Here is a 14,189-nt window from a genome sequence, read left to right as displayed (position 1 = left end):
GCTCCCGGCTGGCCTTGCACTGGCCTGGCTTCGGGGGGGTCCTCTGCCGCTCTGCTGCTGGGTCATGCTCCCCGCTGAGGGGCAGGCACTGCTGAGCCCAGCCGAGGGGTGGGGTCTCCCGACCGCCCACCAGAAGGGCCTGTGCTGGACGTGGCAGCCAGGAGACGGCCTGCGTGGCAGATGAGCAGAGAGGCGCCCTCGGTCTGGGGCAGACAGCAGAGGAAGGTCAAGCCCTCCACGGGGCACCGGGCTGTCTCTGGCAGGAGTCACATGACAGGGCCCGGGAAGCATCCACTGCTGGGGCTGGAGGGCGGCGAGAAGTCTGGGGGACACCACTAGGTGTGATCAGGAAAACCCGCCTATAAAAGAATTCATATGGCCTCAGGGACAGGGGTGTGGGTTTTTCCCAAAGAGCAAGTTATTACATCTGTCTGGCCTCGGGGAGGCCAGGGTGCTCAGGCCAGGGCTGCGCCCTCCCCCACTGCGCCCAGGCCTCCTCCCAGGCCCCTCTACAGCCAGAGGCCTTGCCAGGCGGGTCTGGGCTAAGGAAAAAGTACTAGGTGGGAGGCACTGGGGGCCAGGAAGGGGCTCTCTGTGTGGCAGTGGGCACCGCCATCTGCACCCCTGGCCATCGTCAGCTGCTTCAGCCCGACTCGGGGCCCCAGGCCACCCCAGATTAGCCATTCCACTTCCCCAGCAACTCTGTCTCCTTTAGGCCTTGGGACGGCGCCCAGCTTAGGGGCGAGTGCCTCTGGGGCAGAGGGAGGGGGAGTCCACCCATGGGTGCACTGACCCGGGAGGGACCCAGGCACTTCTGCTCTGAAGTTAGCCTCTCACGGGCCTGCTTTCTTGGGTGACCTCTGACTGGACTGAGAGCTTCACACCTGGCAGGCAACTCAGCTCTCCTGTCCTCAGCAGCTGCCTGCCCGGCTCCTCTCACTGCCAGGCTGCCCAGGTGGGCAGAAGAGCTTCACGGCGGCTCAAGAGCTTTTAGGGAGGGAAGTCAGGGGGCCTCTGGCTGGGGGCTGGGGTCCAGTCAAGGGCCCACCCCCACCCTGGTCATGGGGAGAGGCCCACCTGCACGGCAGCCGTGGTCTGGCCCAGCCTGGCCCCCGAGTCCACACAGAGGAGACCCCTGTGGCCTCGACTCGTGGACGTGCGACCAGGCCCCAGCCTCCCTGCTCCTCCCCGCTCCGTACCCTGCGCTGGGGCTTGAAGACGCCAGGGAGCAGCACCTGAAAGCGAAGGACTGTGCTGGGCCCGCCACGTGCCACCACCTAGTCTTCAGTTCCTTCGACCGCCGACATTCCCTCACACTAGATGGAAAGTCACACCCAGTTCAGCTCACCTGAGAGGAGGTGCCTCCCCCGCTCCCACCATAGCTGTGACCCCCTGCCCACCACCACGGAGACAGCAGTAATGCCCAGAGCTGCCCGATAATGCTGGCGGGGGCGGGGGTGGTCTCCATGGTGGTCTCAGTGTTGCCCCTGACGGAAGTTCAGAGAAAGTGAGGCACTTCTCTCAGGCCGCCCGGCCCCGCCCCACAGGGTGGGCTTGTAAACACCACCCACTGCCAGGCCCGGCTCAGCTAACTTATGATGTGACCCGAGAATGTCAGCAAGAGCAGTTTCCCTATCAGCCGAGAACCCCTCCACTTCACACACACTACCCGCCCCCCCCCCGCTCCCCACTTTCTGAGAACAATCATCAGCTGTGGCGTATGAGGTTAGAGTCAGAGCTTAGAGCTATACTCATGTACTCATGCCAAGTATTAATAATTCTTGAAAAGGCCTCAGCGCTCAAAACACGGTGTGTCCCATAAGAGGGCAGGGCAACGTGGACCTTTTCCTTCACACGGTCACTTCGAATCCCAATTCCAGCAGCACAGACATCTGCGGCCCACCAGCGAGCGCTGTGAAGAGGACTATCAACAAGCATACAGATGCGTGGGGCCGTGTTTAAGCCTTTCCTTCAAAGACAAGCATTTTCATACTTAATTTTTAAAAAGTTCAAAACTGAAAGTAAATAAAATCCATTACTAGACAAAAGCGTCTTCTCACTAGACTATGACAAAGTTCTATCACCCACCAGGGAAGGAATGTGGAAACTGGACGGAAGCGACCCCTTCGTAAAGATGGGCATTTGAAAGGACAAAGGGCCTCGATGCTATTTCATTAGCTTACCTGTCCCTGGTCTCACCCAGAGGGATGGCAAGGCTCAATCAAAGGCCCGCTCCTCAGACCAATTCCTCCACTGGGAAAAGGGAGACGCCCTATGTGTCCCCTCACCTGGCCCGGCCACACCACTTCCTAGGTCTTACTTGTCACTCGGCACTGGTGCTGTTTCAGCAATGACCTTGGAGAAGGCCCAGAGGCGGCCTGCAGCTGTCCTGACAGGGTTAGAGGTGCTGCCTGACGACCAGGGCATGGGCTCCCAACCCCACGTGCCGACGTCGACGGAGCCCCACCTGACCCCCAGCAGAGCACAGAGGACTTTGGGCAGATGGCCAGCCAACCACCGCCGCCAGGAGGGAGGTGGTGGGGGGGCTGAAACCTATGCCCTTTTCAGTCTTCTAGAACCTCCTGGCTTTCTGTCCCTTTCCAGGCCCCAGTCTTGGTAATGATGGAGGCAGGAATGCAGGGAGGCATCACAAGACTGAGTCACACACAGGGGACGGGGAGAAGGGGCCAGTGCAGCAACTGACACAGCCTTAACATCAAGGTCAACCCGCGTCCCGGATGCCCCTGGATGCCAGAATATCTGCAGGAGGTCCCAGCAGGTAACAGACTGTTGGGGGCTGTGTCTGAAGCTCAAGTCCAAAAGGTGAAAGATAAGGGCATGGAGATGAAGCCCATCAGGAGTCTCAGATTCTATTCACAGTCAACAAACCCCGGCACAGGGAGTAGCCCTCCCGGGAGAAGTGTCTGTATCAGGGCAGTCTCTCCACCAGTGGGCAGCCGCCCCTCTGCCCACCTGTGCCTCTGCCGGAGTCCTCCCCGCCCTCTCTCCCTCTGCGGGGCAGCAGCCTCCTGCCTGCCCGGGACCTGCACCTGCCAGGGCCTCGCTGCACTGACCGCCCTCAGCGGAGGCCGCTCTCCTAAGGCCGCCCGCCTGAACCGTGCAGGTCTCTCTCTGCCAGCCTGTCCCTTCCGGGGCAGCTCTGCCTGCCCGCCTGCGTCTATGCGAGTGTCTTTCCGCTCCTGTCTCTTTCTAACAAACTCCCTCTTTAAACATAACTGGGTCTCTGTCTCGTGGAGCATCTCGCCGCGTGCCGCTGGAGGGGAGCTCTGGTGAGACCTTTCCCAGAGGGAACCCAAGGACCCCGCAAAACACGGCATCGGTAACATCAACATTTCAGTGACTGATCCCTCAGCGCTTTCATTTCTCAGCATCAGCTCTGAAATCCCTGCTCTCTGGCACACTGGACTGGACTTAGGGAGGCCCACTCGTCCCCAGGGGCCTGGTCGCTGCTCCCCATCCCCACGCAGGGAGGGCCTGGACTCCACTGCCCCTGGTTTCTGGGCCCAGCACCTTCCAGCTCCGTCCTCTTTGTAAGCTGCCTGTTCCCTCGGGCAGGTCCAGGTGACCCCACCCTCGGCCTCTTCCACACCCTTTCTCAACCTGTCCTGGGGGTTGGCTGATGACCCGGCTCCCCCCTTCCAGCCTGAGGACTGCCCTCCAAGGAGACCCCCTGCAAGTGCCCCCCTCAGCCTCATGCTCACACTGCCTCAGACCTACCAGCGGGCCAGCAGAAGTCCCTTGGCCAAGCCTGTGTGGGTCCTGGAAACTTTGCCCTGGGCTACACTAATTTCTGCAGCTGCCTTCACCAGGGCCGCCCTCCTCTCCCTCAGGTCCCTGGAAAGGCGCCTTCCTCCCGTGCCCCAGCTCGGGCAGCAGAGTGACTTGTTTGGGGGATGCTGCCTTCTCCGGAGTTCTCTTGTTTACTTGGGGGGGTGGGAAGTCCCAGCTTTTTCTGACACAGCATGCAGATGCGTGCACCTCTACACTCATGCAAAGTGATCTCAAACTACACCTTTAGATTCTCTGGAAGTTGGATCACTATGAATTTCTTGTCAACATTACTTTGCAATTCCTTATCGCCCCCCCCCACCCCAGCGCCCGCCCACGCTTAGCTCTGTCTCCTTAGTTAAGTCATTACTATGAAATTTATTTTTCCCTATACGTGAATTAAAACACATACATGAAGGCTAAAATTATTAGAAAAGTGTTGATTTTCTCTGGGGCTTAACTTGCATTTCTCTTGTCGCATTTGAGCTCTTAACTTTAATCACTACCACCTGCCTCCAGCTCATTTTTTACATTAACGTGTTTGCATTTCTGCTGAAACCACTTCTCCTGCCTGCTGGGTCAGGCACCGCACTCTGCCACCCATGGTGCCCAGGAGACAAGACATCCCAGGAGGAGCGCCAGCCCTCCAGCCCGAGACAGACCTGTGACAGCCGCCACCTGCCGCGGCCCAGGTGACTCTCCCCCACCGCGGTGACGGGTCCCTGCTTCCTCCGTGCACCAGGCCCGGCGCATGCACGTTCTGGCCCTTGGGATCGTTCTGTGACCAGCGACCTGCCCGCAGGGGGTTCCTTCCCTCGAACCCCTTCGTTGGCGGGTGCCCACAGCCTGCAAAGGCTGCACACTCTTCTCTCCCTGCGTGCCAGGCAGCCGAGAACTCTCTGGCCTCCCTCGGCCTCGTGCTGAGCCCCTGGCTCTTCCCGGGACTCAGCGGAGCTCCAGGACTGCCCGCCTGGCTGACCCTTCCTCTTGGGGGGCTGCCAGCCAGCCTGGTTCCCTTGCGGTTTCAGTTCTGTTTAATTTGTGCCTGGTGCTGGCATTACCCTCATCGGCATGACCGAGAAAACCGAGGCTGGGGGCGCTCCTGATTGATTCTCACAGACAAAAAGAGACTCTCGGCGCCCTAGCAGACTTTACAGGCTTCCCGCACCGAGTCGGGGGACGGACCAGCCGGCAGAGACAGCAGCAAAGCCCAGCAGCCTCGGCGGGAAGCTTCCCCCCACCTTTTTTTTTTTTTTAAATAACATTAATAGTTTATTTTTACATCATTTCGTGCCCTTTTCCATCTCAGTTGTAATCCCCGTGGGCTTCCCATCACCAGATCACCCTGTGCCATCACCATACCCCAGTACACTTTCCCCTTCCCCCATTTTTGATCCCATCCCCACTCCACCTCCATAAAATGACTCTGGTACATAGTTGCTCATTAGTATTATTATTTTCTCCCCTGGTCCTTTATATTCCTGCTAGGAATGAAACCATCGGTATTTTCACTTTTCTCTCTGGCTTATTTCACGAAGCCTGCTCCCTTCCAAAGCTGCTCCCTTTCGTGCTGTGCTCTGAGCACAGGTGTCTGTATTTACTCATGTCCTCTGCTCTCTGGGCTCAGGTGCCACACGTGCCCAGGCCCACGCCTCTCAGCCCCAGGCACCCCGTGGCAGGCTGTAAGGCTAGGGGCAGGGAAGGTGGGGAATACCTGGTTTAAATTCATGTTCCCTGCAAAGGCGCGAAGAGGGTGAATTACTTGCCCAAGGTTGCAATGCTCCTGAGTGCTGGCGCTGGGACTCCAGCCCAGGGCAGCCTGGCCTGGACCCTCAACTTCCTGCCTCCTTCTGCAGCCAGAGACCGCTTTTCTGTGCACCCTGGGGAGGGAGGAGTGGGCTGTGCTGTCTCTGGGCTGGATCGCCCAAGGGTCCGTGGGAGGGAAACCCACCAGGTTGCAGTGGGAGTCCTGCCAGCTGTGGGCTGACTTGGGGTACACTGTGGGGTACACTGTGGGGCATCATTATAACAGCCCGTCCAGGCCACTGTGGGGTAAAAGAAGTGTCTGGCCTTGTTACGCCCGTCCGCCACTAGCCTCTACGGCGGCCTCCTCCCCTGACTGCGGATACCTGGGCCCGGGAGCAGGGTGGGCGTGCGGAGGCGGGAACACCAGCGCCTAGGAGGGAGGGGACAGGGGGTAGAGTCACTCTGGGGGTTGGGGAGCTCCCTGCTGGCTGGTTTCTCTTGCTCACTATAAGAACCTGTGAAGATGTTGCCGAAGGCTCAAAAATTCTCTTTTCAGCTGCTGCAGGTACAGAGAACGTACCGGCCCGATCACCGCCCTTTGGGGGGGGGGGGCGTGTCACAGTTGCTGGGCGGTCTCTAACCACAAGAATCTAAACTTCAAATTCACAGGCTTGCTGGTCCCAACCTTCCTCCGGCCTGGGCAGTCTTTGAACCTACCCGATGCACTGAGAAATGCTTGAGAGCTTGCAAAGATTAGGATTTCAGTGGCGAGACCTCCAAAGAAGCTGAGGGCTCCCAGCCAGCGGCGGCCTGCCCGGGGTCCCTGGAGCCCACAGGCATCCCCAGTCCCTTGCTCCCTGCTTCTCCCAGGATGGGCCCGGGGTTGTTTCTTTCAGGAAGGAAGCAAAGCAGCCGCCTAGGCCAGGGAGCTCAGGTGTCTCGCAGCGGCTCCAGAGGTGAAACGGGTAAACTCCCGTGGCTGGCGCTGCCTTCCCATTGATCCTTTGTCCCTTGGGATAAACAGGAGATGCCTCTCTGAATAATGCATAGGCCCAAGGTGGAAACATGCAGCCTTTTTTTAATAAAAAGGCTGGGCACACAGAGTCGACTGTACCTCTTCTGCAAGGCGCCAGCAAAGACTCGGAGAGCGGAGAGGCTCTTTACAAAGCCGCGGACGATAGCCAGGTGAAAATGAACAGCCTTGTAACATTTTCAATCAAACAGTCAAATGTGTGGCTAATATGTGAAATTATTTATGAAGCTGTATTGAGCTACAAAACCCTCGTAAGGGGAAGGTGAAAGAAAATTAAGTAGCTGTAATTATAACGCACTTGGATTTATTTTTACAGCCGAAAGAACTGACTTGAGCTTTCTATCTATCTTCAGCTTTCTTTCTTTCTATCCAGTGAGCGCCCGCGAGGTGCTGGGGACGCCGCGAGTCATGGCATGGAAACGGCGCTGTGGTTCCTGCACAGGGGAGGCCCAGCCCCCTCACAGAAGCGCCAGGCTCTCGGGGGCTAAGCGAGAAGCGGCAGGATCCCCGGAGCGAGGCCAGGGCCTGACCCAGCTAGGGCGGACCTCAAGTGCAGGCTCGAGCGCCACAAACCCACCCGTGGGCACAGCTCAGCCCCAGCGGCGCTCCGCCATGTGGCTCTGGGACGCTCCAGAGAACATCGCGCACCAGAGACAAGACCAGCAGGAGTTAGAGAGGAAGCAGGTGCAGACAGCTCACGCGCGCCCCCAGACTGAGAGAGCAGGCAGGAGAACGCTGCCCCTGGCTCCCAGACAGAGCTCCTTCTTCAGGGCAGGCGCCACTGAGCGTGGACACGGGCCCGAGGCTGGCCACCCGCGGGCGGGTCAGCTTCACCCCAGGGCTCTTCGCGAGGCCAGAGGAAGCAGCGGCTTTTCCCCAGCTCCTCGGGCCTCGTCACTGCCCGCGATTCAGCTTAGTTGCTCACAGGCGGAGGGCTGTCAGGCAGCTGCGCCCCATCTGTGCTAACAGGGGCCCCCAGAGAGGCAGACTGCTCCCCCCCCCGACTGTGGGGAGGTGGGTGACTCCAAGGCAAGGGAGGGAGGTGCCTCAGTGGGGTGGGGGGGCAGGCTCTGGTCCGGCACCCAAAATAGCACACCTGGAGAGACCCCACCCCTCTGCAGGCGTGGAAACCGGCATGACTTACCTGGCATGACGCCCCCCCCCCCCGACAGATACCCTGTAGCCCACAGCTTGGAGCAAACTGGAATCTGAGGCTCCCCAAGGCAAGGGAAGTCCCAGCTCTGAAGGGCTCTGGCTTTTGGAGTGAAGCCTCCTGGTGGTGCAGCTCCCGGCCCCCACCAGGAAAGCTGCTACCAATATTGTAGAGACCAAGGTGCTGGCGAGAGCCCCAGGGCTACAGGGTGCCCGAGGCCCCAGCTCGGGCCCCCTCACAGGGAACAGGCCCCAGGCCGCCGAGGCTGAGCGCGCCCTTGCCACCCACAGACTGTGCCTGCTGGCTCCGCGGTGGGCGGTAGCCATGGCTGCATGGGCTGTTGGGCCAAGAGAGGGCTGGAGATTTCCTGCTGCTTCTGGAGAGCACCTCAATCTCAAAATGGGGTCCCAGCCCAGCTCCCAAGACTCACCAGCCGCTGCATGCTCTTCACATGGGTGGGGCTGATGGATAAGGCTTCTTCATACCACCGCCGGGCTTCATCGAGGTTTCCCTGCAGCTCGGCAACCTGGCCACGCATGTACAGGACATTGTGGGACATGGGGAAGAGGCTGGCAGCTTCTTGGGTACAGGCAGAGGCCTCGGCCGGCTTCCCAATGCCAACGTAGACCTCGGCTGGGAGAGAGCAGAGGCAACGGTTGGCTACTTCCCGTCTGGGCCCCCAGAATAGCTGTCACTGCGGATGGGGACTTTACGTTCCACTGTGGGACTTGGCGGGGGCCAGCTGGAATACAGGGGCTGAGCCAGCCAAGCCCCCACCTGCGTGCGTGCTCACAGCCCTTCATGGCCACTGCAGCACAGTGACCGCCACCGGTGCTGTGACCCCACCCCTAGGGGGGCCTCCCCTGGCCCCTGATGGCCACCCTTGGGACAGAGAAAGGGCCTGAGAAAGCCAAGGGCCAGAGGCACCCAGCTCCCCAAAGGGAAATGGCGCTGTGCTCGGGCCTGTCCTCTTAGTACCCGAAGGTGTGACGAGGGCCGCAGGCTGTGGCTTGCAGCTTTATGGGAATGAAATAACACAACTGCCCCATCAGCCACCCGCTCTCTGGCCAGGGGAGCCACAGTACCCTCAAGATGCCAAGCAGTGCAAATCTGACAAACCCCTTCAAAAGTCCACAGGCTTGTCTGAAATGAGCAGGGACCGGGCATCCCTGCAACCTCAGGCCGAGGCTCCCCCTCTGCAAGGAGAGGCCCCTCGTCTCTGCAGCGCTGGCCTCCCCAGTCACGACTATCCCCAGGCACACGAGTGCCTCTCTCGAGGGCCTCGCTGTGACCCCAGCGCCACCCTCTTTCCAGTGGCTGAGTCTTCAGAGCCGTGGTCTTCCCTGCGTGGTCCCTCAAGTCTCTCCTCGGTGGGTGCTGGACTCTGGACACCTGACCCCTGCTCCGATCCCGGGCAGCCCCTTTGCCATCTGCTCCTGCCTTGACCACTGGCTTCCAGCCCTGACAGTCAAGAGATGTTTGCACCCAGGGCTCTAAGTCTAATATAATGCACACAAAGAACAGAAGTGGTAAAAGAAAACAAGAAAAAAATGGAAGTTTTGCTATTTTGCTGGTACACTCCGAGCTGCCACTCGGCAACTCCACTTTGTCTCCCCAAACCTCTGTCCCTGCGGCAGGTCGGCCTCCTGGAGTCCATCATCCACCTGCTGAAACTGCTCCCTCGGCTGTGCGCCCTGCCTGCAGCTCCGGGGTTCACCCCTCACCTCCCACTCGCCCAGGGGGCCTTCCCGGCCCTCCTGCTTGCCAGTCTGCTGCTGCCCCTGTGGGTGCCACCAGCTCCGCCCCGCGTCCCTCTGGAAGGCGACAACAGGCTGCCATGGTGGGGAGGCTGCCGGTCGTCGCTGTGTCTCCAGGATCCGGCATGGCTCAGAGTAGGAAACAGGGCAGTTGACGGTAAAAGTAACAAGACCGTGGTTGTCATTCGTCACACGCGTGCCCTGCGCCAGGAAGTGCTCTCATTTCTGCTTTTAAGTGCACAGTGAAACGTAGGTGTGGCTAGTCCATACCCCCGTAGACCAGAGGACTGAAGGCAGGGATGCTCGGTGCTCTCTCTGAGGTCCGGGCACGGTAGAGAGGCCTGGCTGGGAGCCTGGGCTCCTGCTGTCCCCCCTGGCCCCAATAACCTCTGGACCCCTTTGCCCAGCTCCACTCTTCCTGCTCTGCCATGCTCAGATACACTTTCACTGATTCCGGAGTCTGCTTGTCACCCCCAGACGCTCTAAGTTCCGGCTCAGTCGCTACCACCTTGGATGCCATCTCTTAACCAGCCCCCCTTTTGCCGAAAGGGGCGCCCAGCCTCGGCAGCCCTGAGGCTGCGTCCCTAAACACCCTTTCGGGGTGGCGGGGGTGCTGGCTGCCGACAGCGAGCTCTGCTGCCATCCGTCTGTCCATCTCCCCACCTCCGGCTTCAGGCGTGGCGATGGTTAGTGGTTAGTGGCCGCAGCTGACTTCCGGGCTCAGTCAGCCTGGCTGGCCCTTCTCCAGCACCCTCACTTCCTTAGTGACCACATTCAACCTGTGGCCAGCCCCTCGGGCCAAGAGAAGGCCCTGTCCTGCCCTGCCTGTGCGCGTCACCCCTCTGCAGGAGCAGAGCTGATGGGCCCGCCCTGGCCAGGGGCCCGCAGGGAGGCGCCGGCGCCTCTGAGACACGGCAGTGCAGGGGCAGTTTGAACGCGAGGACGAGAGCCCAAAGCGGGCCACGCGGGCTGGCCGGCCCCACCACCTCCAGGGGCCACCTGCTCCCTGAGCGCCCACTGCACGTGACGAGGACCACACGGGCCTGCCCCTCGGCGTGGGCCCGGGCAGAACCCGCGTGTCCAGGAGAGGAGCCCCTCCTAGCCGAGCTCTGTGGTAACACAGCTCTTGGGGGCTCTGGCCAGGAGCCGGGCAGGTGCCCGCGGCGGTGTAAGGTTACCTGAGCGTGGCAGCGGCTCGGGAGAGCGGTACAGAATGTTCCTTTCACTGTACATTTGGCTCCTGACTTGCTCCATTTTGGGGGTGAGTTTCATGCACATTTCCAAGGTCCCCGGGCACAGAACTGCCTGCGGGTGGGTAAGACATCCTCTCAATCCCCATGGAGGAGGCTCACTTAGGACAGTGAGGGCTGAGCGCTTCCAGAAGCCCTATAACAAGGCTCACGGTGGGAGGGAACCCCAGACGCCAGCCTGTCGGCCCTGCCTAGGAGGGCCACCCTGTTCTGCGGGTCCTCCCTGACCGCCCGTGATGCTAGCCTCTGAGCAGTGTTAGCCGCGGCCACAGCCCCGAGGCCACGGTCCACTCACGTGACGAGGAAATGAGACGCAGGGCTGAGCCGTGACCGTGCCGGGGAGAAAGGACCAGTTCTCTGTGTGTCCCTGACAGAGACAGGCGGGAAAGCCTGGCTGGGGCCACTCCCTCGCCCCCCACGGCGGCTCAGGAGAAGGCGCTGGGCGCTGGGTAATGTGGTGCTTTTCAGCCATTTCCCAGCGGAGCTTCTTTTTTCCAGAGGCATTACGAGTCGGGGGCCTGCTTCTCTCCTGCTCTGGCCCTGTCCTGCCTTGAGGTGTGGCTGGGGCCCCAGCTCTAGGGAGCTCTGGCCTGGGCCTGAGCCTGGGCCCTGCGTGGTTTTGGGCAGGCCCGTCCACTATCAGATGGGGGGTCCAGCTCTCCCGGGGTGTGGGAGAGGGCCAGACAAGATGGGGGTTGCTAGAGGGAGCGGAAAATGACAAGGATAACGCTTAACCGAGCCTCACTCTCATGCGTGCGGAAGGAGCAAAGGAAGGCCGAGGGGGTAAATGACTCACTGGGTGCTGAGCACTGCCTGCCCAGGCCTTCTGGTTGAGAACTGGGTCTTGCTCACAATGGCCCGCCAGGATCCTCTCTGGCCAGGGCCTGGTCCCCTGGACATCTGCATTCTTGTGCAGGCGGCTCACGGCTCTGCCCGGGCCACAGGGAAGCCAGCGCTTTGGCTGGGGTGGTCAAGCCCGCTGTGCTGCATGAGTGGGCTTCACTGGGGTCAGAAGTCTGGCTCCCGTGGCCCATTCAGCCGCCCCAGGGACAGGGCTGGGGTCTTGAGCTCCACCTGCCTCCTCCTCCTGTCCATTCTCCTTCTCCTGCCTTAAATGGTTCAGAACTTGGGAGATAAACAGATAAAGCCTCCAAAATATGCCCGTGGCTGTTTTCTCCTCACCATATGAGCAACTACCCCAGTCGCGGTCATCTCTGCATGCCTTTGCATGGAGTCCAGCACTTCGGTGCTCAAGGACTGTGTGTGGCTTCACGAAGGGGAGTGAGAGTCTCCGGCAGAGGCCAGGAGGAAGGCCGGAGGCTGAGAAGCCCCAGCAACTGCAGTTTCCCTGACCCTTTCACCACGGGCTAAATTCAAGCTGAAAAAACAGACACACCCATGCCTTGGAGCTTATTAGGAAACAGCGGGGTTTGCACCAAAGGAAAGTGACGCTCACTCAGAGCTGATGGGCTCCTGTCCAGGCACTCTGCAAGGTCAACCCCGCTGCAGGGTCAGCTCTGAGGTCACACTCCACGAGGTCACAGAGAAAGATTCTGTCGTGGTCACGGGCAGCTGGCAGCCTCCAGCCAGAGCTAAGAGCCTCTCAGGGTCATGGACACTTGCTACCTCATCCTGAGAGCTCAGAATGAGCATGGACTTGGCTTGTCCTTGTCACCCTGAGCTCCAACTATGACAAGCACTGGCAGTAAAATGCTGCCTCTTTCCACCTCTTCCCCCCTCCCCTCCCACTTGCAAACCTTCAGTGGTTCCCTCCTGCAGGTGAATGCAACCCCGATGTTCTTGCTCAACATTTAAAATCAGGGCCCGCTGCCGCCCCACCCTCCCCTCTTTGTTCATGGCCTTGTCTCACTTCCCTGCTGGTGCCATCCCTTCTGCCCAACACGCCTGCCCTGAATCTGCTGAAGACGTCCTGCCCCTCATTCTCGGCTCCGCCGACCCCCACCAGGCACGTGAGTTCCCCAGATGGCTGGAGAACCTTCCCTCACGCTCCCCTTCTTCCATAGCCCTGTGCTCCCGGGAGTCCCTTGCCCGGAGGGCTGTGACATGACATGTGCATGGGCCTGGAGGGTGGGGTCCAGTCTGCTCCCCCCTTTGCACCGTGCCACGCCCCCAAGTCGGCCGGGTACGGGGGCTGTCTGACATCACCTGCTGAACCAAACCAAAGCCACGATATGAAAAGGGCGGAGCTGTGCAGTGAAGGCCTGAGAGTATTTCTTGTTCAAGCTGGAGGGGGGCTTGGTGCTGGAAGCACCCACAGTCCAGCAGAGGCTGTTTCGTGCAGCAGGTGCACGTTTCCTTCAAACCCGTGTCGAGCACCTGTTCGTGGCAGCCGAAGGTGAACTGGCTCCATCACGCCTGCCTGCCTGGGCAGGGCCAGGCAGGCTGCGCGCTGTGCAGGTGCTGGTGGGCTGGGCCCTGTGCTCATCTGCCCTGAGGCACGCGAGGACGCTCTTCTCCCACAGGTGCTCAGACAGCCACGCCTGTTCTTGGGGATTATTCCACCCAGAGGCGGACACTGCTTGTGAAACCCTCACTTGGGGGCAGCACGGGTTAGAGGCAGCACAGGCAGGACTGGGGCTGGGCGCTGCGGCTCGCACAGTTCTTGCTCAACATTGAAAATCAGGGGGTGCAGGAAGGACTCCGAGGCCCAGGTCCAGGCTCTCAGGCCGGGCTTGCGGCCGGCAGGGGGCAAGCAGCAGGTCCCATCCCCCTCAAAAGCATTCCTTCTACCCAAACCCCTGGACTATGAACTGGGCATGACGGGGAGTGGCAGAGGCCTGCGAGGCTCCGGTGCTAAATGTTGAGTTTAGAGTTCTGTTTGCTGGAGCTCCGTTTGCCTGCAGGAGGGAACCGCTGGAGGTTTACAAGCTGTGGGGCGATTTTGTTTCCAACATGTTTTATGAGTTGAGCAAGAAAACCCAAGGGCTTACCACTCCTGCTTCCTCAAAGCTCACCAACTTGGCTCTGGGGTGGTGCTGCCTCTGGGGGCCGAGGCACCCCCAAGGTGGAGCGGGGCGTCAGGCAGCAGGGGGGCTCCCTGAGTGGGCCCTCCCCGGCTTCAGGAGGCTGCTCTTTCTTGCAAAAAGCAACAGCACCAGGGCCCGAGAGGTCAGGGGTCCACGTCCTGATCAGTTTCCTGCCAAGCTCTCACCAGAATTGTTCTTTATTCTTTCCTTGTTTGGGGACGGCTGGGGGTGCGAAAGGAGGCAGCAATTTTGTTTTCACAAGTCAGCACTTCCCTGAGCTTCTCTGGCCCAGGCCTCGCGTGGGGGACGCACAGCCCGGGCCTGCCCCACTGAGGACCTGGCCAAACACCTCTGTCAGGGGCCTGTTTCTGTGTCGGTCCATCAGGGCGATCCTGTCCCCAGGGCTCAGTGAGTCTTCAACACCAGCCCCTCACCCCCTTAGCTGCGTTTGTGACGCACTCTACCCCCTCCAGG

At 60.3% G+C, this 14,189-nt stretch overlaps 1 protein-coding gene across 1 annotated transcript in view; it reads right to left on the bottom strand.

The window, feature by feature from the left end:
- Positions 1-14,189, bottom strand: part of TTC7B (tetratricopeptide repeat domain 7B) — a 187,699-nt gene that overhangs the window by 16,128 nt on the left and 157,382 nt on the right. The window contains exon 18 of the mRNA XM_012724635.1: positions 8,152-8,354. Within this exon, the coding sequence (XP_012580089.1) occupies positions 8,152-8,354 (203 nt within the window). The remainder of the gene's footprint in view (positions 1-8,151; positions 8,355-14,189) is intronic.

Source organism: Condylura cristata, unplaced genomic scaffold (assembly GCF_000260355.1).
Source record: "Condylura cristata isolate star-nosed mole 26May11 unplaced genomic scaffold, ConCri1.0 scaffold00013, whole genome shotgun sequence".
NCBI classification, from domain to species: Eukaryota; Metazoa; Chordata; class Mammalia; order Eulipotyphla; family Talpidae; genus Condylura; species Condylura cristata.
Note: the sequence above shows the minus strand (reverse complement) of the source record. Positions and strands in the feature narration are given on the sequence as shown.